The sequence below is a fragment of the Numida meleagris genome, chromosome 1 (assembly GCF_002078875.1).
Source record: "Numida meleagris isolate 19003 breed g44 Domestic line chromosome 1, NumMel1.0, whole genome shotgun sequence".
Lineage (NCBI taxonomy): Eukaryota > Metazoa > Chordata > Aves > Galliformes > Numididae > Numida > Numida meleagris.
In genome coordinates, this window is record NC_034409.1 from 3,578,615 (window position 1) to 3,602,745 (window position 24,131).

Sequence of the window (24,131 nt, forward strand, 5' to 3'; positions counted from 1 at the left end):
TAAAAGAAAGACGGCCAGACCAGAGAGAAAGCTTCCACTGCAGGCATGCTCAGTAATGGCTGGTAAGGCAGGCGAGCAGCTTGTAAAGCGAATCCTTTCCTTCTCTTCCAAGCCCTCCCGTCCTGTTTTGCCTGGCTTCCAAAATCTTTCTGAAAGCTTCTCATTTCAAAGATGATGAACAATTCAGTGAAGGTTTAATAGGCATATAGTATTTTTTTTCCTTTTCCCTCCCTCTTTATTTTCACAAAAGCAAACACAACCTCCTGGAATGCCTCCAATTTTCTTGATGCTCCAGTGGGATTTTAAGCAGGGGTGAAACCTGCATCTTTGGCACCTAGAGTCCCTTCATGGCTAACACGGGGGGATCTGAATAACTTCCCATCCAAAACCTTTCCCTAGCAGAGCAGCATGACTGTTTTTTCCTTTCGATGACGGCAGACGTCCCATCTGTACTGAGTCTAGTCATGTGTGATGTTGTCACTGCTATATTTTCAACATGTTTTCTGAGTTCTTCAAGCTCAAGACAGCGATGCTAGAACAAAACGGTCGTTTCGTCATTTATTGCACCCTTCCCCATCAGCAGCCAAACATAAACAACTTCACTGTGCAGTGTCAATAGCAACACAGCTTTCCATAGCTGTGATTAAAAAAATAAATAAATAAATAAATTGAAATTAGTCTTTCAGACACGTTAATCCGGGATGAAATATTTCTCTTCTAGGATTTTTCTTACATATTCCCATCGTGGATCTGAGCCAAAATGTGAAATTAGGTAAAAACGTGAAGCCAGTAAAAAATAGGTAAAAAATTTCCGCAGTTTGGGTCATTTTGCATACAGAGTAACATATAGTTTTCTTCATTCTTTTGTAGGTATTTTTGCCTGTTCCCTTAGCAGAAAGAAGAATTTTTGAAATGTTTTTCATCACTATTCTCAATTCCTTCGGGTCGTTCCTCCTTTGAGGTTTTTTTTTTTTTTTTTTCCAAACCTGAACTGATCTTCCTGAGCCAGAATTCAATTCCTTCCGGCACCGTCCTCCTCATATTTCCTTTTGCCATCCACACAATGCTGAATGCCACTGGGAAGACGGCAGTGACAATCAAGCAGTTATTTCCTAAAACAAATAATAAGCAAAATACGCAGAGTGAGTTGAAGGCGCTGCCTGAGCCATCGCCAACAGCACAAGGTGCAGTGGGGTCACTTGGTAGCGAAACCCTCAGCTGGAAACCATAGCTCCATCCCATGGGCTTCACCCACCTTCCTAACCCGGTGGTCCCCGCTCGGAGCAGCCCTGCATGTTTTTGCACTCTCCCTGCGCTCCCCACCCACACGGTCACCCCAAAGGTTGCAACGCACTGCCCCCTAATGTCATCTTGCCATACTGGCAGCCCACATCCTCCGAGGATACCGAATAAACAACGCGAAAGATCAACCCCTCCTCCAGGGCCTCCTCTCATCCCTCTTCACAGCCATTTATCCCCCAGCACACAGATGCACGGTTTCTATTTCTTTTGCTCCACCTGACACCTTAGGGATCGCCATGGGGGTGAAAAAATGAGATCGCGCTATTTCCCTTTCTTTTTTTTTTTTTTTGGTACCATTTTGGATGCTTTCCGGGTCCCCTCCAACTGCCTCTTCTCCACTGACATCTGATGTCTTGAAGTTTATACATTGTGTTGTTGCTTCTTGGGGGTGATGAGATGCCCAAAGAGTGCAGATGGCCGTTCAAAGTACACATGCGTGCTGCATTCATATTATGTTTTCTTCTTCTTTTTTTAATATTTCCAGCAGCCTGTTTGCTTTCTTGCCTCCTTCAGAGCACTGAGTTGGCATTTCTAGCAAATTATCCACAATGAATGCAGCATCCCTTCAAAGGCAGCAGCTGATTTAGAGCCTGCCGCTGTGTGTGTTTTGTTAGTGCTATTTTCTCTTGCGTGCATTGCTTTGCATTCATTAACACTGGGTCCCATCTGCCATCTCATCACCCAGCCAGCTCTGTGCCATCCTTCTGTAACTTTGTGCTTTCGGCTTTTGGCTGATGCCACTGTCTCTCCATCACTTTTTGCTCCAGCCTCTAACCCCTCTGCGTGGGGACCTCAACACTTTGCAGCATGCTGAGATTCCTCTACCTGCCTGCAGCTGCTCCGTGCTTTCCCGAAATTAAGGAGGTGGATTTTGTCATCTGCCTGTCTCCTACGCAGGTGCATACAAGTATACTGTGGGTATTCTGGCAAAGAGGGACAGACACATTTTGATCCACGTCAGATGCACTTTCCCGACATACTTAACCAAGACTCGTTTCTTTAGTGATTTATCTGATTCATTGCTTTAGTGGGCAGTTATTTATAGGTCTAATAATTTAGTTGTTACCCTCCCTGTTGTGACTTGTTCCCAGCCTGCCTAGCATGAATTGAAATTTCCCATTATGATTGCATTTTCTACCTTTGCAGGCTCTAATCTCTTCCCAATGACTTTCACGCTGCGATATTGAGCTGTGCTGTTTCGGCGCAGCGTTTCAATCCACAGTGATTTTTCTCAGTACCTTTTGATGCAGTTAATTCCTTCCTTTAACATAGGCTAGCAGTCTTCCGTCAGTGGGATTCTGTCACTGTAAAATCGGCATTCAAGTATCCCACTGATTTTCTTTCTTTCACAAAGCTACAGAAATGTGCATCTTATCATTTCCTTCCTTAAAAAATGCACGCATTTCTAGGGCAAGGGGAAAATCATAGAATCATAGAACCCTTAGAGTTGGTGGGGACCTCTGAAGGCCATCTAGTCTAACTCCCCAAAAATGCTTGGGAGATCCTCCATAAATAAACAGAAGAGCATTTTCTTTCTCACTTTCACTGTTATTATTAAAATAGATCCATCTGGAAATGCACTGCCTAGAAAGATTTGCTTAGCTGGGGCCAGCAGTAACAGGAGGGGAAGAGCCCAGAACTTGGAAACAGCTCTTCTCAAAGCAGCAGCTTTACTGACTGGCGTTACTTTTCCATCTAACCACGAGGAAATAGATTGCACAGTAGCACAGATGAAAGCAGTGCTGGAGATAAGGCCTTTCTGATCAGTAAAGAGATAGATAGTGCACATAGTACGCCCAGGATGAAGTGTCAATGATATTCGCTTGGGTGTTTTGCCTTGTTTTGCAGACAGGGCTGCGTGTTTATCTATTTCCACCACTTTGTCATGTGGTGCAAGTGGCCACAGTTCTTAGAAATCTCGCCTCATCTGATTTGAAGCTGTCTTTTATGGGCCGGACATCCATCTGCCTGCTATAAGCCAATGAGAAGATGTTCACCACAGTCAAAAAGTCGGCTCCGAATAATGAGTGAAAGGTTTTTTAAGAGCCACCTGGAAGCGATGGGAAATTGGTGTAGGTGGATGGAGCTCGAGTTCGGACAAATAGAGAGTTTCAAGGACAGTTTGGAAAAAGAAATGCTATCAGTACTAATAGCCAAACAGTGCGCAATAAGATGTTTACACAGCAACCTCAGCATTAGAGGGAGTTATGGCACAGTGGAATAGTAACAAAAGTGTGTGAATCATAGATGGGGATATCTGAGAGGCACAGTGTCAAATGAGTGTAAGTTTTCTCTCTTCCTAACTCACCACAACAGCATCGTCAAGCTCAGGAAACTCATGTTATTCTCTCCGTTTTTATTTTTCATAATTAACTGGAAATGCTGAATGCCCAGGCAGACAGATTACTCAAGCTACCACAGATCTTCTAAGAAGTTAGGATGGAGAAATGTGATATCACGTACAGGGAAACACAGCCTGCGCCGGGAACAAATGCAGTCCTGCCCTCTGCCGACTGAATTCCTAATTCCACTTCAAACTTCAGTGTGGCTCCAAGAAGATAAGAGTCAATGGCATCTTGTGACATTGCAGGGACAGAACTCCATGCTCGACTGTTTCCCGAAAGCATCACAGCTCAGCAAAAAATGATTATTTCTTCTTTCCTTAGCAATGATAGGGGCTGTGCATGCCACTGTGTGAAAATCCTGACAGCTCCCAGTTATTCAGATACTGAATGAAGAATGGATGTGATTTTTCGAATTGCTGTTGCCATTGGGTTGTTTAGTGGCTTTATTTATGTGAGCTATGTGGAATATCCAACAGTATTTTGTAGTTGGTGTTGCCAAAATAAAGTATAGGTTTCGGTAGTCGTTTTTTTTTTTGTTTTGTTTTGCTCTGTTTGTCACTATTTCCATGCTTTCATAGAATCTTTAAGGTTGGAAAAGACCACTAAGACCATCTAGTCCAACCATCAGCCCATCCCCACCATGCCCACTAACCGGTGAACTTCACACCTCCAATGGCAACCAGAGCATGAATGCAGTGCAGAGCTCGTCCCCAGCGCCCAGCTGGCTGCACCCTGCTCCGTCCTGCTTCCCAAAGGCTGTGCTGTGAAGCCAGGTGTACACATCCTGACATACACAGCCTGGACATACGCAGTCTGACGTGCACGCTGTCCTCACATTGTGGGGAGCAGCTGAGCGACCTGAGGGCTGCGCAAGCCATTGCTGCCCGCTCCACTTGCCAGTATCACTGGGCAGTCCTACCCAAGTGTCTCGACCGTGCCAGAAACTCCAAAAACACCGTTTTATTTCAGTCTGTGTAGGATCTTGCCCTGGGGGCACCCCGGTTGGTGGGAGTGGCTTCCACTGTAAGCCCTCCGGTTGCAGAGGGATGTCAGGAACGGCAGTGACTCCTCCCGCATCAGAAAGCACCCTCCCTGAGGCCGCAGAGATGGGGGGAGACAGGACTGAGGTTGCCTCTGCAGGGGTCCCTCGCCAGCACCATACTGGTGTACACTGGGGCGAAACTGGGAGGGAGGAGGGAGGATGGAGGCGAGGGATGCCGCTCCCTCCTCCAACCGCCAGGGGGCGCTATAAGGGCGGCGCTACCGCGGCTCGGTCGGCTCACCATTGGCTGAGCGGAGCGGGCGGCAGCGCGCATGCGTGGACGCCGTGAGGGGAGCTCGTTCCCGGCTGCCTTAGCGGCCGGCTCATGGCGGCGGCGCGGTGACGGGTGAGCAGCGGGAGGCTGGGCCCCGGCCGGCGCATCCCGCCCGGGGAGCCCGCTCCGTGTCTCGAGGGTGCGGGGAGGGAAGGCGTAGAGGTGGGTGGGGTGGGAGGAGGTCCTCGGCCGCGGGTTGCTGCCCTCAGAGCGGTGTAGGCCTAGGGTGGGGGGGGGTCGGGCCCCTGAGCCCCGCTGCGCGGCCTGTCTGCATCACGGCCTCGGCCCTCTGCCCGCCCGCGGGGCAGGAACGGCGGCCTGCAGCTTGTGTGGGCCTGGGTACAGGCCTTGCGTTTGCTGCCTCGACCCCCGTTGTGCTGCAGCCCATCCCCTTCGAATTGGAGGCACAAAGTCCTTTTTTCTCTATCTATACGTGTTGAGTAACATACCCCAAGCGTGTGTTATCTGGCCCAGAATTGATAGTGATAGGACGAGGGGGAATAGTTTTAAGCTCAAGGAAGGTTTAGGTTGGATGTCCCGGGGAGTTTTTTTTACAGAGGGACTGGTGAGGTGCTGGAGCAGGCTGCACACAGAGGCTGTGGGTGCTCCCTCCCTGGAGGTGTTCAAGGCCAGGTTGGATGGGGCCCTGGGCAGTCTGGTCCAGTACCAGATCTGGAGGTTGGTGGCCCTGCCTGTGGCAGGAGGGGTTGGAACTGAGTGATCCTTGGGGTCCCGTGCAACCCAAGCCATTCTATGATTCACAGACTGCACTTCCCTGTGGCAGTCAGGAATTCGTGTTCTAACCTTGTTCTCACCCTGCTCTCACCTTGTTCCCCTGCGTGTTGTGTTCCTGTATGTATGGCATTCCTCATGCCCATATGTGCAATAACCCCCCAGTCCTGTCTTCTCCAGTATCTTGCAGTGAACTCTGTTCTACTGAGCCCTGGCTGTTCCTATTCCGCTGCAAGATAAAACCTCATTTATTTGTCTTTTATTTTTGCTGAGCGTGACCCCTTTGGGGCTTGCTGTCAGCTGCACCTGAGACTTTTCCCATAGGTTTAAATGCATCTCAGATATATCTTAAGCATCAAACACCTGTATGCAGAGTTCCCTGTCAGATCTGTGGAAGCAAGATCTTGCTTATGAGTCTATAAGATTTCACTGCAGACTGTTCATCAGTAATACTGCAGTAAATTAAAAAGAAAAATTAAAGCTTTTGGCAGGACAGACTGTAGTCTAGAGACTTAAGAGACTAAATAATGCCCTTACATTCCACAGGTGATAGTGTTTATATTCACATTTTCCCTTCTACCTTTCATGCTAGATGAAGTAACGGACAAGGTGATGTATTTCATTTCATGTTGCTGCTGATGTTGTTTTGCTAATTTTATATACATGCACGTCTGTGTGTTTGTGAGGCTTTTAAAGGTGAAAATACTCTGGCAAATACAGTTGCAATAAGATACTCTTTTTGAGCCTGAGGCAAAAAGTAGGAATATCTAAGAAGGAGAATGAAGTGTTGATATGTTTGTGCAGATAACTTTTAATGTCAGCAGAGAATAATTCTGTCTGCATCTTGAAGTTCTGAGGATTGTGTTGCACATGACGTTGAACTTCGTTGTAAATCTCCAAATATTGGTCTGGGGTACAGTGCGACTTCAGAGCTTGAAATGATTGACATACAGTGCGAAAAACGTAAATTTAGGATGTTTTTATCACCCATCAACCTTTGAAGAGTACTCATTACCTTTGAAGTGGTTTTTTTTGCACAGTCTTACTTGTAGTCCTGTATATCTGCTACTGTGCATTAAAAAAACAGTGTTATTGCTTAGAATTCTCTCTGGCTTGGAAAAAAGGATATTTAAAAATGTGATGTTCAGTCACACTTGAAATAGCAGCAACTGGGTGCTGAACATAGATTCATTACATCATCTGATTTATTTGTTATGGTTGTTGTTTTCTAGTTTTAAATTGAAGAGAAAATGTCACTTTACGATGACTTGGGAGTTGAGACCAGCGATTCCAAAACAGAAGGCTGGTCTAAAAACTTCAAACTGCTGCAGTCTCAACTGCAGGTGAAGAAGGCAGCTCTCACTCAAGCAAAGGTACAGTCTCTTCCTAATTTTGCTTCTTGTTATTAAAGATTCTTCCCTGCTCAGATCGCTGGGGCGAGTTCACGACCTTAGAATACAGATTGGAGGTGATTTTGTTAGCAGTTGTCTGTGGGTTTGTAGCAAGGGGCCTCCCAAAACGGGTGGAGGGCACAAGATGCCTGTTCCTTCAGGTCTGTTCTAGGAAGTCTTGCAAGATGAAAATTGAACAAAGAATTGGTGTGTGTGCTGTGAGCCTCAGATCTTGTTACTACCTGAGCCAGAAGCTGATGTTCAAATTTAACTTGGAAGATGATGAGGTTCATTATTTTTTTTCTTGTTTAAAGTGTAAGTAAAGGTCACACTGCAATTTAGAAGTTGTCAGTACTGTTTATTGGTCGTTCTTTGTAGGGTTTTGTTACTTACACATCTGCATCATTTTATGCTTTCTGTTTAAAGGGCCTTAAGTGCTAATGTACAAATCATTGTGCATTAAAAATTATTAGAGAAATTATGCGTGTACCTGGAAGGGAAAAGGGGTACAAGCCAATTCCTTGAGCTTAAACTGTAACAGAGCCATTTTCTGCTCTATTGTGACAGTATTTCACCTCATTGCTTTACACAGTGCTGTTATTGTGTTTGATTCATGCAAGATGTGTGTATGTTCCCTGTGATCTGTAAGGTCTAGAGTAAGATTACATAAATACTGGTACAGATATGGCATAATTGCTCAGATGTGGCATTTTTTCATTGGAATTACTGCTGCTTTACGCTGCTAGAATTGACAGCAGCATTTTGCTGTTAGCTGGAGCAACCTGCATGAGTGAAATGAAGCTGCTGTGTTAGGTATTTTCTTTGTCTGTATATGTGCAAATAGAATAACAGTACTAGAAGAATAAAATAAGATTGAAAACTGGAGAATATAAAATGGATTGATATATTTTATTAGATGGTAAAACATATCTTTAGAGTGGGTTTAAGACCCTTCTTGGAAAAAAATCCGCTGGGTTCAGCCTTATCTGAAGAGATCCCCTGAAATTCCAATGTGTGGTTTTCAACCTAATGCAAAGCATTCACCTATTGCTGTATGGTTTAGTGCATGCACAAGCAAAGTCTGCTCTCTTTTGCTTAAAAAGAGGAAGGTGTGCACTGGTTTAACTGAATTTGAATTTGAAGTGTTGCATCAGATGCGTGTTTGTGTAGCAGTTCTATAACCACGGTTGGCAAACATCTGGCTCAGAGCTGAGCTGGCCTTTGCCACCACTAAAATAGGAAATAAACTGAATTACCCACATCAAGGTTCATTAGAAATGGTGAGGATTGCTTTGAGTTGGTAAAGTTAAGAAAAACGATATACTGAGCTTTGCACAGTGCAGGATTTGAGACAGTGTTTTTTATCCTTTATAAAAGAAATCAGAGGTGTCAGCATTGAGGCTACAAATGAAGCTATTTTCTTACCTTTGTGTCTTTTCTATAAAACAGAAGACTCTTTTCATAGCTTTTTTTTTTTTTAGACGTTTTATATTTTGGCTGCTTTTCAGAGTCAAAGAACCAAACAAACAACAGTGCTTGCCCCAGTGATTGACCTGAAACGAGGTAGCTCTTCTGATGAGAGACAGATCGTGGACACACCGCCTCACGTAGCAGCTGGGTTAAAGGTAAGAACAAAACAGATAGACTCCATCTGTTAACAAATGTTTCTGAATTGGAATTCTTTGACTGCCATCTGCATTTTATTTGCCAGTGATCTTTCCAAGTGGTAAAAGAACTGATTGTTTTCCAAAATTGGAACCTCAGCTCTGAGGTTCTTAAATTAAAGAGCATTTCAACTTTTTACAGACTTCCACGTGGTACAACGTGGAAGCATCCAGATGAATGCACAGTTAAAATAAAACATTGCTCCTAACATATTTCTCCTGGACGGCTTCAAAATACTTCACGAAATGGTGGTTTGGTCAGGTCAATAATGAAGCTAATTGTGATTGCACCGGTGTTGGAACTGGGCTTGTGTGATGATGTGGAATAGTTACCACAGTGACATGGTTATGGCTGGAAGGAGCCCTTGGAGGTCATCTGGTCCAGCACCTGTACTCAAGCAGGGACACACAGAGCAGGTTGCCCAGGACCATGTGCAGGTTACTTTGGAAGTTCTCCAGGATGCAGGACTCCACCATCTCTCTGGGCAGCCTGTTCCACTGCACTCTCACCTGCACAGTAAGGAATTGCTTCCGGATGGCCTGTCAGATGACAGAAGAGCAGTGTGTCTACCTTTGTTGGTGTCGTGTTTATAGCAAACAGTGACAAAAGAACTGACGGCGTTGCGTGGGAGTAACCCCTTGTAGACGGCTGCAACATCAAGATATGTTTCCTAACATGAACAAAGGAGTATTGAAAAACTCTTGTCCACCCTGATTTGCTGCTGCTTTGTTTGGTCAGGGAATTCTTCCTTCATAGAAAAATTCATAGATAGGGAAAGACTGGGCGAAATGTTTCGAGGTAAAGCAAAGATGTATTCAAATGCCAGCAGGATTGGGATATTATCTGCTGTTATGGAAGTTAGGAGTTGAGTTGTTGATTCTGTTGTTTTCAGATCTCAGCTGACATCACTGTTGTCCTTTTTCTCTTTTAAGGATCCCGTACCTAGTGGGTTTTCTGCAGGAGATGTATTGATTCCTTTGGCAGATGAGTATGATCCTATGTTTCCAAATGATTATGAGAAGGTGGTGAAGCGGCAAAGGGAGGAACGACAGCGGCAGCGTGAGCTGGAGAGGCAAAAGGAGATTGAAGAGAGAGAAAAGTAAGGCTTTTGCTTGAACGTATGGCATACTGACCATTAGCTAAAGAATAGGTTGTTAAATATACACCTGTTTGGTTTTATCCCCCTGAATTTCTTCAGGTTTAGCAAAGAATATTGTATGTGTGCAGAAACGAGCGCCATTTTTCTTATTTACGTGTCTTAATTCTCTTCCTAAAATTGTCTAACAGCACAGAAGTCGTAGGATTGATGGTGTTTACAGCCTCTTTGGCTTGTAATGGGAAAGCTGAAAGACCCTTATATATTTTTTCTGCAATTACTGTATTTCAGTAGTAGCAGTGGTATTTTGGTACTTTATGCATCAGTACCAGACCCTGACCTCACAGGTGTTTTAGAGTTATTTCATGTAAGTGGAACCTGACATCAGAAATACCTTTCAACACACAGTGATAAATCATCTTTTCTGCTTTTACATCCTTCTGACCGACCTATGAATTCATTTCAGTTTTAAAGACAAAGCTAGCACTGCCTTTACGAGGCATAGTTGCCTATTATTTGCTTCATATTCTGCATTCAGTTTAAGTACATTAATTGGGTATTTCTTTCTCTTTTGTGTCTGGACAAAAGAATACTAACTTTTAAGTAGCTCAGTGCTCTTTCTGTGGGATAAGAAATCTCTTTAATCTTATTAAAGGTGTTGAATGCAGATTCAGTGTCCCGTTGAAATAGGTGGTAAAACATCTGCCAGCCAGGCAATAAGATTACACTTGCTTATTCTAAGTGCAGATAGTAAGCAGTTTCATCAGAGTATGAATCATGAAGTCTGTGGAGTTACAGTGGGGATATTCTATCCACTTCTGAAGAGTGTGGAAATTAATATTGATAGTTATTTGGCCTACTCTGTCTTCTCTTTAACTAGCATGCAAGAGCTCAGAAATCCGGGCTATCATTTCCACAGCTTCAGTGCTGATTGCTGTTTAGTCAAGGTTGTAACTTCTTGCATGTAGGCCGAGAGGTTGGTCTCTCTATAGAGAGTTAGAGAGGAAATGAAAAATACACAGTAAGCTTTAAATTAAATTTAGGAAAACAATCTGTCATCAGCCCAAGTTGGGTCGGGTTTATGCTTTGTGATAACCTAGGTGATTGAACAGAGTACATATGTTTTATGTTCACAGTGTAGGGACTCAGAAGTTTTGCCTGGTTCAATAGAACTGCTGTTTTTATCATCTTCCAGCATAGTTTTGTTGGCTGTGCTGGAAATGAGATCTGACTCATGCCCCAAGCTGTGCTGTTTATTTTGGAGGAAAAATACTTTAGAAAAAGTAATAAAATGATTAATTGCATTATCACAGTAAGTAACATTTGAAGTGCAAGCAATTCTTGAAGCATCTTCCACCTAAACATTAGCTTTTACGTACTTGCCAGGATCTTATTTTGATTGTCAAGCTAAGCTCTCAAAAATTTGATGTTTAAATGTGAGGATTTTAAAACTGACTGATGAATCATTGCTTCAGATAGCCTTTGGGAATTTGAAAGGGATTCTCTTCAATGCAGGATGATGAATTCATGTCTCTGCTACCTTCCTCTTGCTTGCATCCAGCACCTCTTCCACTGTCGTCTTTCAGTTAGTGCATCAGTTTGGACTGGATTTATTCATAGGCTTCCTCGTTTCCATACTTTATCCTTGATTGATTTGCAAGTGGAAAATGATCTTGTTTTGAATGCATTTTATGTTTCACAAAAAAGAATATGGGTAAAAGCAGACAAACCAACAAAAACACTAAAAGTAAAGGTGTTTACTTACGCTTTCGTGGAAGACTCATTATAAAATGCTAATCCAATTGGCCAAATCACATGGCAAAGGTAGTACCATGAGTTAAAGCAGAATTGACTTGGATTGTTTCTTATCCTAACTCGCTGTGTCTCCTAGAAGACGTAAAGACAGACATGAAGCCAGTGGGTTTTCAAGAAGACCGGATCCAGATTCTGACGAAGATGAAGATTATGAAAGGGAGAGAAGAAAAAGAAGTAAGGGAGCTGTTTATTTTCTTAATAGAGGAAAGAAAAGTAGAGAGGAGGAGGATGTGGTCCCAGTCCTGTTTTAATGCATTTTGTCAGCTGAGAAGCGTATTGTTAACTTTGGAGCCATTAGAAGAAACCCAGCGTTTTATTACATAACAACTATTTCAATACAATGTTTTTTTTTTTCTTGTGGAGGGTGTGGAAAGCCACAAATAACTTTGTCAATACCTATTTTAACTTTATGCGTGGTGTAGATTCCAGGAGAGAAGGGGAAGTGTGGGATAAAATGAAGCCATGAGAATCACCGTTGAGCTTTCACTACTGGTGCTTGCCATTCCTGTTGTTGTTGTTATTTGAATGCTCTTAGAACTAGTTAGCAAAATATGTGTCGGGATGGTATCTTAGCATAAACAAAATGAAATTTCCTTCTTCTCAACCACGAGATTATAGTGAATAATTCAGGTCTGGTTTTTTGTTTTTGTTTTAGAAAAGTAAATTTTTGACAGGGGCATGCAGAATCTTTGTTCTGCCTTGGAAGTTGGTGACTGCCTTAAAATGCTGCGTGTTAAAATAGGGAAGGGGCTTTGTACTGCACTCTTACGAAAAGTGTTGTTAAGCTTGAGCAGAGTATTGGCTTAATTGAACAGTTCTAGAACTGAAGGCTTGCTTCCCTTGTAGCCTTTAATTTTGCAATTCTGTGAAATATGTTTACTCTAGAAACAACGTGTAGAACATGATTGCAGTCTGATCTTGTCTTCTTTGATGTGCTTTTCATTCGTATCGCTCACGCTCTTGCTGCTGCTTTTCTGTTGACGGTGATGTACGTTAGCAGCTGGCTGGCAAGGAGTCAGCAGCTGTGTTAAGTCTCAGTGCAGCCGTTCCAAGCAGCAGAACCTAATCACACAGCCATGTTCTCTTCCCTTTTACTCACAGGTATGGGAGGAGCTGCTATTGCACCACCCACTTCTCTGGTCGAGAAAGACAAAGAACGTAAGTACAACAAAATCCTGTTCTCTAAAACCAGTAATATGGCTTAATTCTCACTCGGCTTTCTATTCAATTAAGTCATCCTGCTATTCTTTACATGGAATTCTTTCTTGCCCAATGACCTGTACTAGTTGTTTACTGACTGCAAGGAGGCTGTGAGGAACCTGTAATATTACTGTTTCCTGTCTCTATTCTAAAGGATTCTTACTGTGTAGCTGGAGAAGTGGTTTAGCAGGCTGGTCTGTTGTAACTGTGTCCAGTCACTCATTTGTGGTGTAAAAAATGGTGACGTTGCAGACAGATGGATGAAAAACTTCAGTGGTATGAAGAGAGAATTTTTCCATTGTCCTTTGCTTTCGGAGTTGCTTTCTGAATGACCCTTCTCTAAAGCAGTGGTTGTGCACTGCAAACACAACTTTTCAAATTTGAGGAATACCCTAAGAGCACTCAGAAAAATCCTCTTTAGCAAATATCATCTGCTGGGTCTGTGCATGAGCAGGGTGAAGGTCTTGCTTTGGAGACAAAAAATAAGTTCCTATTTCCACTTTACTGGTAAGAGATAATGCAAATAATATCTGTTGAAGCGTGTGCACCGGGGTTGTCCTCAATGAATTCAGGTTGAAGACTGCAGTATTCCACTAGGTGGCATAATGTTGCTGTAAGAACAAAATGCTCAGGGTTTTTTTTTTTTTGTATGTCTGTGTTTTAAGTTTTTAAATTACGCAATGTGCTGTTCATTGTTTTACGTCCTTAAAAATAATTAAGTTGTACACATAAAGGGCTTTCCAGATTTTATTTGAAAGAAGATTTAAGTAAAAAAAATTGAAGCTTGGCAGTGTAAGTGAATGATATAATAGTGAAAGCATTTGAAGTGCGTAAACACAAGAAACAGAAAGAAGTTGTTTGGAGTAAATAATTAGGAGCAATTGAGTAGAGTCAAGGAAAAATAAATATAGGCTGGAAATGGTAGAAATATCCTGAGGGGAGAGCTCTGTGAGATGAACTTACAAAGAAATCTTTGTGCTGCTTGTTACTTGACACCCAAAGCTAGACTGGAAGAACCTCAGAAAATAGTGCTGTAGCAGAAGTGCAGCAGTTCAGCCCATCCCATGGCGGCCCACAAGGAGCAGAGGGGCAGCACTGAGCTCTGCTCTCTGTGACAGCAACAGGGCCCGAGGGAACGGCATGGAGCTGTGTCAGGGGAGGGGCAGGGGGTGTTAGGGGAAGGCTCTGCAACAGAGGGTGGCACTGAGCTGCCAGAGTTAAGAGGTATTTGGGCAATGCTCTCAGACCTAGGGTTTGGATTTTGGGTGGTCCTGGGTGGATCCAGGTGCTGGACTTGAATCCTTGTGGGTCCTTTTCAACTCCACGTGCTCTGATTCTAAATAGTATTTTCTTTTTGCTTTCTCAAACTTCACGTATGACGTAGTAGGATAGGGAAGGATATAAACAGTAGTTCACAGTAAGATAATTTGATATGAATTCAGTTTATAAGGCCATAAATACACTCAAAAGTGTGTTCTGTGTATTTTCTTCAATGTACTGTAGATTTTCGTGTGTTTTTTGTTTTTTTTTTTACATTTTTCAATTTGACTTCTCAGTGGAAGACAGTAACCTAATCTAATCTGTATGATATATGTCTCTTTCTCGTACTGTGTTAGTTCAGAAATTATCAGTGAGATCTCTTAAGACTATAAATGTTTTGAGTTGTGCTGGTTCTTCTTGGAACACTGATTTCTCCTTTGTGGAAATGTACAGCATGCTTTCTTGACAGTCCTTTAGGTGTGTGTACTGACATAATGTCATAATTGTGTTCCTGATGAATGGAGCTTTAAATTTGTTTGTCCTCTGTCTGGATAGACTCACTGTAGTGCAGGTGGCTGCTTAATGTTTTTCTCAGTGTGATAAGTAAGAGGTTAATGAATGCGTTACAGACTTAGACATGCATGACGTGTATACAAACCCATTATTTGTTCTGTGACAAAAATCCAGAATAACTCAAAGTTTAAATCTTGGGGCAAGGGAAGAAGATAAGGGGATGTTAAATCTCTGTGTGCATAGGAAACATTCTTCTGGTTTGGGTTCATGTGAAAAATGTTTTTGTATAAAGCAGAAAAGGTACAACTTGCAAACAGAGGTCTTTCTCTAAATGAGCTAAGATTGAAAGCGTGGTATTCTAGCATTGGTAACATGCAACATATTTTAGTGAAAAGGAAATGTCTCTTTTTTTTTTCCTTCAGCTGTAGCATCATTCCCATATGAAGATGAGTCAAGACCTCGGGCACCATCTTCCAAAGCAGCCATTCCTCCTCCAGTGTACGATGAGCCAGACAGACCTCGTTCCCCCACAGGACCTAGCAACTCGTTCCTTGCTAACATGGGGTAAATGTTGGACATATTTACACTGGGTGGAAAAAAAGCATTATAAAGTGTCAGGAATGAAAAGTTAAAATAGCTGTCAGTAGAGATAAATAACACATTTATGTATATGGTTAGTCTGAGTGCCTGTAGACATAACTGACAGGATACAGAAGAAGCAGTGGATTCACTTGAATGAGAGAAATGCATTTGAGGTGGCAGTGTTTTTAAGACAAGTTCTGAAGCCACGTTCCAGCGTGAAGTGTTTATGGGTTGTACAGTCCAAGCTGATGTAGTCCACAGGAGAGCAAAGATGGCTTGTTCCAGTAGGTTTCTTTTCTAACTTTGTCCTAATTTTGTTATGTACCTATTTCAACTCCGGTTTGTTTCTTGAGAAATTCAAAGCATATTTGCATGAATGTGGCGGCAGCTGTGTTTGCAAATCTGGCCGTTTACTTTTCTGCCTCGGGTTCGTGCTGTGTGTGATGCTTGTGTTTCTACAGTGGTGGCAAAGTGAAGTCAAATGGATGGTTAAAAATAGCCCCGAGACCTCATTTGAGAGGTGTGATGGTTAGCTGTGTGCCCTCTTCCCAGTCAGATTGGGTGTTACAGAAGAGCAGACCCGGTGAGATCCGAACTGCATGCGGGACGATCACAGCCATAGAAGTGGAGTTTATTACATTGTTACACTACATTTATTTTTGGAGACAGTTTTTTTCAATCCGTTGTTCAATAGAAACATCATTTTTCTGGGCAATGTTAAGAAAATAAACAACCATGTAACTGAAGTAGTGCTGGTGGACCCACTTACATACTGCTACCACCTCTAGTTAGCACTACCCTGGGACCTTCACTTCACTGGAGGAGGTGCTGTTATAAAAAATCATTTTGACTGTACAATTGACTACTGTTTATTCTGTGGCTTAGTGTTTCAGCTTTCAAGCTTTACATAGCCAGGCCTTTGTATGTGCCATGTAGTCACTGATGCAATGTTTTCTGTGCAATCTTATATGCCTCTTGGTAAAGCGGAGGTGACTTAGTGTAGATTATTTACTGTGGTGTAAATTACTGTGCCATGACATTTCTTTTATGCCTGGACAGCAGCTATGTGCTCCAAAGAAATGCCAGCAAAGATGGTACCTTTAATAGAATTATTACCTTAGTAAGTTCTTGAAAATTCAGAAAGGAGAGGCATGTCAATTAATACTTAGAATATCCAGGTTTGTCATAGGAAGCGCTAGCAAAACCGTGTGCTTTGGAACTCATGCAGACTTCAAAATAGTAAGTAGTATAACGTGATCTAATGTGGGAAGCAGATGGTTCCACATCTGCCTTTTCTCTCAAGCATTTGATACCAGCTACTGGCCAAGATAAGAAACTGGGCTAGATGGACCTTGGCACAATGTGTGACTTGCACTGCTACTACAGCTTTGAATGTGTTTGGAAAAGTATGAACAACCTTTGAGTATTTGCACACTCTGGAGAAATGTGATGATAATGTAAATGAATGGTAATGAAACCTTTACTAACCAATGTTCTTTTCTTTTTGCAGAGGGACGGTAGCTCATAAAATCATGCAGAAGTATGGTTTCAGAGAGGGCCAGGGGCTGGGAAAGCATGAACAGGGGCTGAGCACAGCACTCTCTGTAGAGAAAACAAGCAAGAGGGGTGGCAAGATCATTGTTGGTGATGCTACAGAGAAAGGTAATCTTGTCTTCCACCAATAAGTTTGTGAAAAATGATTGTGGGAAATAATAGTTTGTGCTCAGTGGGAGCTCCTGGATTTTTTTATTTTTTTTTTTACTCCTGCTGGCTTTTTCCCTATCATGTGCATTAGATAATGCCCTCGTTTCCCTGCGGTTGTTTGATACAGAGACAGCATCTCCGCTTACTAGGACAGCACTTCTGCATGAATACAAGTGTTGGAAGTCAGGAGATCTGGTTTTTAATTCTTAGTGGATCTGAAGCAGTTTTGAACTCATGAATGATTTCCCTCAAGGAAACAGTACATTGTCTGTGATCTTTGTAGCAGTGATTTTTCTGCATGCTGTCCTTCCAAGTAGCTACAAGATCTGAAATACTCTTCCTCACCAGTACAAACCTATATTTAGTGGCTTTCATTCCACTGTTGGCTAACAGTAAGATTCTGCTAAAAGCCTTCGTGTGAGCGTTAGTCTAAAATGATTCCATGATTAACTTTTTTTCTCTTCCTAGCAGACGCAGCCAAGAAAGCAGACTCTAATCCACTGACTGAGATACTGAAATGCCCAACTAAAGTGGTCTTACTAAGGGTAAGTTGTGATTAAAGGTGTGTCTTGGTATTTGCAGCGTGCACGACTGATCTAAGTGCTAAAACCTGCATTCCTGTTACAATTTGGACAATTCTGACCTGCACCTACACGGTGCTCAGTGTGTGTGGAGAAAATCTGTTTCCTCTGATACAAATTGTGACTGTAAATCAACATTGGTTTAGATTATGCGGTGACCATGTCACGGTGTCTTAGTATTAGGGAACTGTTTAGGCTCTGGAATGTGACAAAATGGTTCTTGACCTGGTAGACAATAGCTTAAATAATTCATGGTCACAGTTGCATGCATCTGTGATTTATCTACATAATTGTCTATTCAGACTGCATCCAACGAGTTACGTTTATTGTTTAAACTTTCAGAATATGGTGGGTGCTGGTGAGGTGGATGAAGATCTAGAAGTTGAAACTAAGGAAGAATGTGAAAAATACGGCAAGGTTGGGAAATGTGTCATCTTTGAGGTAAGAGAGAATGTGTCTCTCGTTCTGGCTACTCCAAAAATGAACTGGCCATTTGTCTTTCATGCCTGGCACACTACTCCTGTGAAGGAGCAGCATAGATTAGAGGATTTCAAAGGGTCCTTTGTTACGTTGCGATTCTATGTTTCCAATGTTTGTAAAGCGCAAACTCTGAATGTCAGAAATAGCAAAATCCTTGAGTTGTGCTTTTGGAACCTTTTTTAGTTCCTCCTGCTAAATTAATCTTTTACTTTGAGATGCTTATAGGTTTAGGTTACTGAAACTTTTAACCCTAGCTGATTTAAAAGATTTCCGTAGAGAAACAGGACCCAAGTTCAGCAGTCATAGAGTCATAGAATCACCAGGGTTGGAAAAGACCTACAAGGTCATCCAGTCCAACCATCCACCTACCACCAGTAGTTCTCACTAAAAGTCTTCAACCTCCCTTAGGCAACTGGAGAATTGAATTATATTGGCTTAATTTTACGTTCTACTTTTGTGAAGAAGTGCTGCATAAAACGGGTTTTGTTACCGTTCTAATCACATCTGGGTTTTCTTTCAGATTCCTGGTGCCCCTGATGATGAAGCTGTAAGAATATTTTTGGAGTTCGAACGGGTTGAGTCTGCAATTAAAGGTAGGCTACTAAACTGCGTCATATGAATTTCAGAGTTCACCTCTTCAAAGAGATTGAACAGTCTCACTCGTTCGACTGTTGAGCTCACAACATTTTTAGTCACTGAATTGCTGCTTGCTGACCTGTTTTTTTGTTGCAATTGTAGCTGTTGTGGATCTAAATGGAAGATACTTCGGAGGCCGAGTGGTGAAGGCTTGTTTCTACAACCTGGACAAGTTCAGAGTACTGGATCTGGCAGAGCAAGTTTGATTTTAAAAATCTAGCTCGAGGTGTCACTGTTTTGGCAATCATGTTTTCAGCAGTAGGCTGGGAAAAAAAGAAGAGAAAGTAGCTTTCCTAGCAGACTGGAAACAAGCCTCATTGAATGGATTTTTCGCATTCGTTGTGACTTCATTTTTTGTAATATAAAGCCCTTTGAAATTAAGATTCACGTCTGTGTGTTTTTGAATTGCACAGTTCTGCTTATTGCTCTGGGAATCCTGGTTTTTTTGAACTTTTCATCCATGACTTCATTATTTTGAAAACCTACTGCTGAGGAAGTGCTTTGTCTGTATTCCTGTTTTCCTTGTTGTGGTGCTTCTTCACGGTTTCCCTGTGCAGCATCCACAGTAAGTGGGAAGCTTTGGAAAAGGACTGTGTGCTATTATGCTTCTTTTTCCCGATATCTCTCTTGCTCATAAGTCCTCCATCTCTGCACGCCAGAGTGATTCAGGGTGATTGGACAGTTGGCAGCTAGTTTGTTCTTCCCTGACTTCAGGACAATATTTTCTATGCCAGAATGGAGACTAGAGTAACAAGGAGTGAGTTTGTGTTTCTTCCCAAGTCCAAAGAGAACACATTTAATACAGGGAATCGGAAGGAGAAAGGAAATTAAAAGGCTTAGGCATCTGAATCAGAATGAGTGGACTGTTAGCAGATGCTCTATACTATCAGGCAGTCTTTGCTAGAAAGCCAGCATTAACTGATTGCAGGTACTTATTGAAATGCTGTGCATAGAACTGAGAGAAACTCGTTCTTTCATCTGGCCAGCTATCAGATTCTCAATTCCTCTCATGTCACACATAGGTAACTAACTTTTAGTTGATTCACACCCAAGAAGAAAGCAATGCAAGAAAATTCTCATAGAAAAACGTGAAGAAATGACAAACTAAACTTCTAATCACTGCAGCTCTTTTCAGTCTGATGTAAAATAGTATGTAGCATTCTGCTCCTGGTTTCGTGTTCACCTTTTGTTTGGGAACAATATGTGACTGAGTTGGCAAGAGAAGGCTATGCAGTGATGGTGGTTGCCTGTGTGCTTCTTTGCATCTACAATTGCCACTGAAATTGTATAGATGTTAAAAATGGAAGAGAGCTTTGAGGGCATTTTAGCTGTTTAAAAGCTGATGCTCGATGTCTTTTTCCTGTTATACACATGTACTCGGGGGAGGGGATATAGACCTGTAGTTGATCAACGCTGTGAGTATCTCCAGTTAATTGCCTTCTATTAAGTTTTGGCTGCAGATCCATATGACAAACCCTTCGTCTTGTTTTTTTTTGCTTATTTTGTCTGCTTGTGCTCCAGCAACCTCTGTACAAACATTTGCCTGTAAAAGAGAAAACAATTTTTTAAAAAAACTTGTATTTTACCTACCGTGTGTCAGCTTCCTTACTGTCCTCTTCTGTTACACAAGGCCTTCCCTCCAAGGCGGTCACTTCTATGGCACGTTTGCCACTGTTGGCATTGGCTGTGATCCACCATTAGAAAAACCTCACTGCAGCAAAGATGAAGAACCAGCCTGACTAATGCTAAAACCACAGGTCTTGGGGCCATAACAGAATTCAGATTCTGTTATTAGCTCTGCTGTTAGTTTTCTGTTTGACCTTGAGCAATATACTTTAAAGCCCTTTCTACTATGTAGTAAAATGAAGAAATTAGCCTAGTAGGAATTAGCTTATATTTGCTTAAAAGAGTTAAATAATTTGAATGTCATGCTGCAGAAAGTTACCCGCTGGTAATCCATTTAGTGTGATCTGAACTTAACTTGAAATAGGAATTGGCTTTTATTTCAGCAAATACTGCTGTTCTGAATGAGTAGCTGTTACCATTTCCTGAGTATCCAAACTTCTAACTAGCTCCTCTGCCTTTTTATGTGTAACACCAGCTTCAGAGCTTCCAGTTTAATGTGTTCAAAGTCTTCTACTTGCTGAGAATTGCTTTACTGGCAAGCCCTGTGCCATTGAATTGTAAAAATCATTGTCATTGTTGAAGACTGATGCCTAACACTTCTCTCTGTAAGCGTAGAGGAAGTGGCTTGTTGGTTTAGTAAATCAAATATTTTATCTGTAGCAATGGGTCACTAAGACAGCTTACCTCCTTCTGAGGTGTTAGCAGATGTACATTGCCTTCGTTTCATTTCAAGTCTTGTTCCTTTGTAGGTAGTCATTTTGCTGCGTGCAGCAGTGATGTTGGAGCCTGGTTTGTGAGCAGTTGGCCTCTAGGTGCTGCTGCAGGAAATAGAACCACAGAGGCCGATGTGGAAACCTGACAAGGGTCAGACATACTGACTGTGGTCCTTGGTCTAAGATCTTACTGATGATTTATTTGTTATAAGTAAGGTAGTTAGTAGCAAGTATTCTCTTTTTTGCAAATGCACATTCTTCCACTTAATGTATGTTGATTTGTTGGCTCAGGCTTTGTCAGATAAGACTGTTCCTTGCATGTCTTTAAAACTAGTTTCAGAATTCTCTGCTTCCTACCTCCTCTGGAAGCTGTTGTTACTGACTTTAGTTTCTCAGATTACCTTTCATTGGACACTTTCAGCTCTTCCTGCTTATACATCCATTTTCCTTCCATCATTCATCAGCACCCTGTCGAAAAGCTCCACAGCACTTAATTTGGAGTTCTGTTACACCTGTGAACTTTCACTTGCGCTTGTTTCTTCATCTTTTTGTACTTGAAACTGTGCACCAACTTTTTTTCTGGAAGGTATATTGTAAACATAACTTCATAACTGTAGTCTAGGGCAATATTTTTGTTCCTCTTTTTGTGTGATGCCTTAGAAAATTGTTATTACAGGAAATGAATAGAAAGGTGACCTGATTGGCAGTACACTATTGGTTATGTTACTTCAGGTGACAGGTTTGATATTTTTCAGGCTTGATTTCCCGAAGTTAAACTTTAATTCCATGTTACCCTTGTATGTGCTCTGATTCTCTGATATGCTGAATTACTGAATCTCCTCTCAGGCTAAGCACAAACTGTTCATTACTTCCGAGAATCTAGATTAGATGCCTACTTAAGGAAGATTTGGCAGTGTCCTGATGCTAACAGCAAACTGAGAGGGACATTGAGGACGTGCCAGCCAGGAGCTGAACAAGATGTCCGTGGTGTGTTACCAACCCTGAAGTCTAAAGAACAGGGATTTGCATAGCAGCATAACCATTTGCTGCCTTCTTATTTTTCTAAAATGTAGCAGTGATTGTTATTTTAAAAGGAGGGAAGCGTTGACTTGATGCCTTTGTAATTTCTAGTTTTTATAACCTCAAGGTTTGATTCCTGAGTGGCAACAGCTATTTCAGAGCCCATCATTATGAACGTAGGTTACGACTGTGTTTTCTTACGTGTGCTGGTCTGTATTCAGCCTATGCTGAATTTTGTCTGTCAGTTCATCACTTGCCCACTTAGTGTCAGGCTAAAGAAATCTGATGAGCCTCGCGCTCACAGGGAACGTTAAGTTTTAAATTACTGTTGTCAAAATCTAAGCTTGATGTGCTAATGTTATATGAAAGATGAGAGTTGTTGCCTCAAAAACGTGTTATCTAAACAGCCGTGCAAAGAGGGAGGGAGACAGCTAAAACGTGTCTTGCCCAAGGTCATGCAAAAGGTTGGTTGCAGAGCTGAGATTACACCCTATAGCCCTATATTCCGACTATGCAACTAAAACCCAAATTTCTCCTGGAGGAGTTGCTTTTTATTTAAAGGCAGAAAATGGTAAGTGCACTTAGCCTTAAACTTAGTTAGACTTTATAATGACCTTTTCCTTAATTACCCAGCATTCATCAAAATTACACACTTTGTACTTCTGAAGCTCTTTTCTGTGAGACAGAACTGTGATGTAGTAAAATAGTAAACAGTCGTTGATTTTATAGAGAAGGAAATTGAGATAAGCCATGCAGCAGCAACAGGAATGTCAACCACGGGAACAAGAGGCTGAAATTCCAGGTCCTACTGAATTGGCTTGAAGTTGTTAATTCTGCAAGTGATTCTGCTTGTATGCTACGCTGATCAACGCAAACAGGTAAGTTGCAGCTTACCTCCTGTTGCAAAATACATTTTTTAGAAGGTGAAAAAAATATTATTGCTGCTTCCATTTCTGCCAGCAGATGCAGCAGTAAGAATATAGCACTCTCAAAATAGCTTCTTTTTTTTTTCCCTTTGTTTTTTCTTTTTCCTAGTTTGATAAGTACCAACAAACATGCATGGCCAGCTAGAGTTGATATTGAAGAGTGAAACACTGCCAAAATCCAGGAAGTGCTTATATTTGTCTTCTAGATCTCATGGGAAATCAGTGTTTCTGGACTATCAACACAGGTCTTTTAGTGCCCTTAATTTCACAGAATTGTAGAGTGATTGAGGTTGGCAGGGACATCTGGTCCAACCTCTGCTTAAATAGAGACACCCAGAATAGAGTGCCCAGGACCACGTCCAAGCAGCTTTCAAAGCTCTTCAAGGAGGGGACTACAAGCACTCTGGACAACCCATGCCAGTGCTCCGTCACCCACACAGCATAGAATTGCTTCCTGATGTTCGGAGGGAATCTCCTGTGCTCTGATTTGTGCTTGTTGCTCCTTGTCCTGGAACTGGGCACCACTGACAAGAGCCTATCCCCATCCTTCAGCGTTCCCTTCAAATATTTATAGGCAGTGATGAGATTCCCCCTGAGCCTTCTGTTCTCTAGGCTGAGCAGTCCCAGCTCTTTCAGCCTTTCTGCACAGGAGAGCTATCTCAGTCCCTTCATCTTCACAGTCCTTTATTGGATACTCTCCAGAATGTCTATACTGGACTGTACTGGTGAGTCCAGAACTGGACACAGTACTCCAGGTATGGCTTCACCAGTGCTGAGTGAACCACCTGTGACCACCCACTGGTCACATTCCTCCTCATACAGCCCAGCATGCTTCTAGCCTTTTTTGCATCAAGGTCACGCTGAGAATCTCAGGGGAGATGATTTCAAAGGCCTTCCTGAAGTCCTGGTAGACGATGTCCACTGCTCTCTCCTTGTCTACCAGTCCACTTCGGCATACAAGTTAATTAAGTTGGTCAAGCATGCTTTCCCTTGGTGACGCCATGCTGAATGCTGCTGCTGATTTTCCTGTTGCTTATATGCCTGGATTTTTTTTTATTTTATTTTATTTTTTTTTTTTTGCAGAATTTGCTGCTCCAGAATCTTCGATATAAATGAAAATTCTCTAATGCATTTTGGAAGAGAGTAAGAGCATCCATACAGCTGAGGGCTGCTCACAGATGTACCTAGTGTTGATAACAGTTTACTCACTAGCTACAAGACTGCAACC

At 42.1% G+C, this 24,131-nt stretch overlaps 1 protein-coding gene across 4 annotated transcripts; it reads left to right on the forward strand.

Annotated features, from left to right (window-relative positions):
* On the forward strand, positions 4,944-18,999 carry RBM17 (RNA binding motif protein 17). 4 transcript variants are annotated; one of them, XM_021384321.1, is made up of 13 exons: positions 4,982-5,035; positions 6,242-6,304; positions 6,928-7,068; positions 8,595-8,711; positions 9,684-9,850; positions 11,739-11,836; positions 12,764-12,820; positions 15,058-15,199; positions 16,728-16,879; positions 17,390-17,466; positions 17,845-17,943; positions 18,503-18,575; positions 18,721-18,999. In XM_021384321.1, exons 3-13 carry the CDS (start codon positions 6,946-6,948, stop codon positions 18,822-18,824), a joined length of 1,209 nt encoding a protein of 402 aa, XP_021239996.1. In that variant the 5' UTR covers positions 4,982-5,035; positions 6,242-6,304; positions 6,928-6,945; the 3' UTR covers positions 18,825-18,999. The 4 variants fall into 4 exon arrangements, with proteins under 4 accessions (XP_021239995.1, XP_021239998.1, XP_021239999.1 ...); XM_021384320.1 differs by lacking the exon at positions 6,242-6,304 and having other exon boundaries at positions 4,944-5,035; XM_021384323.1 differs by lacking the exon at positions 6,242-6,304 and having other exon boundaries at positions 4,944-5,035; positions 17,393-17,466.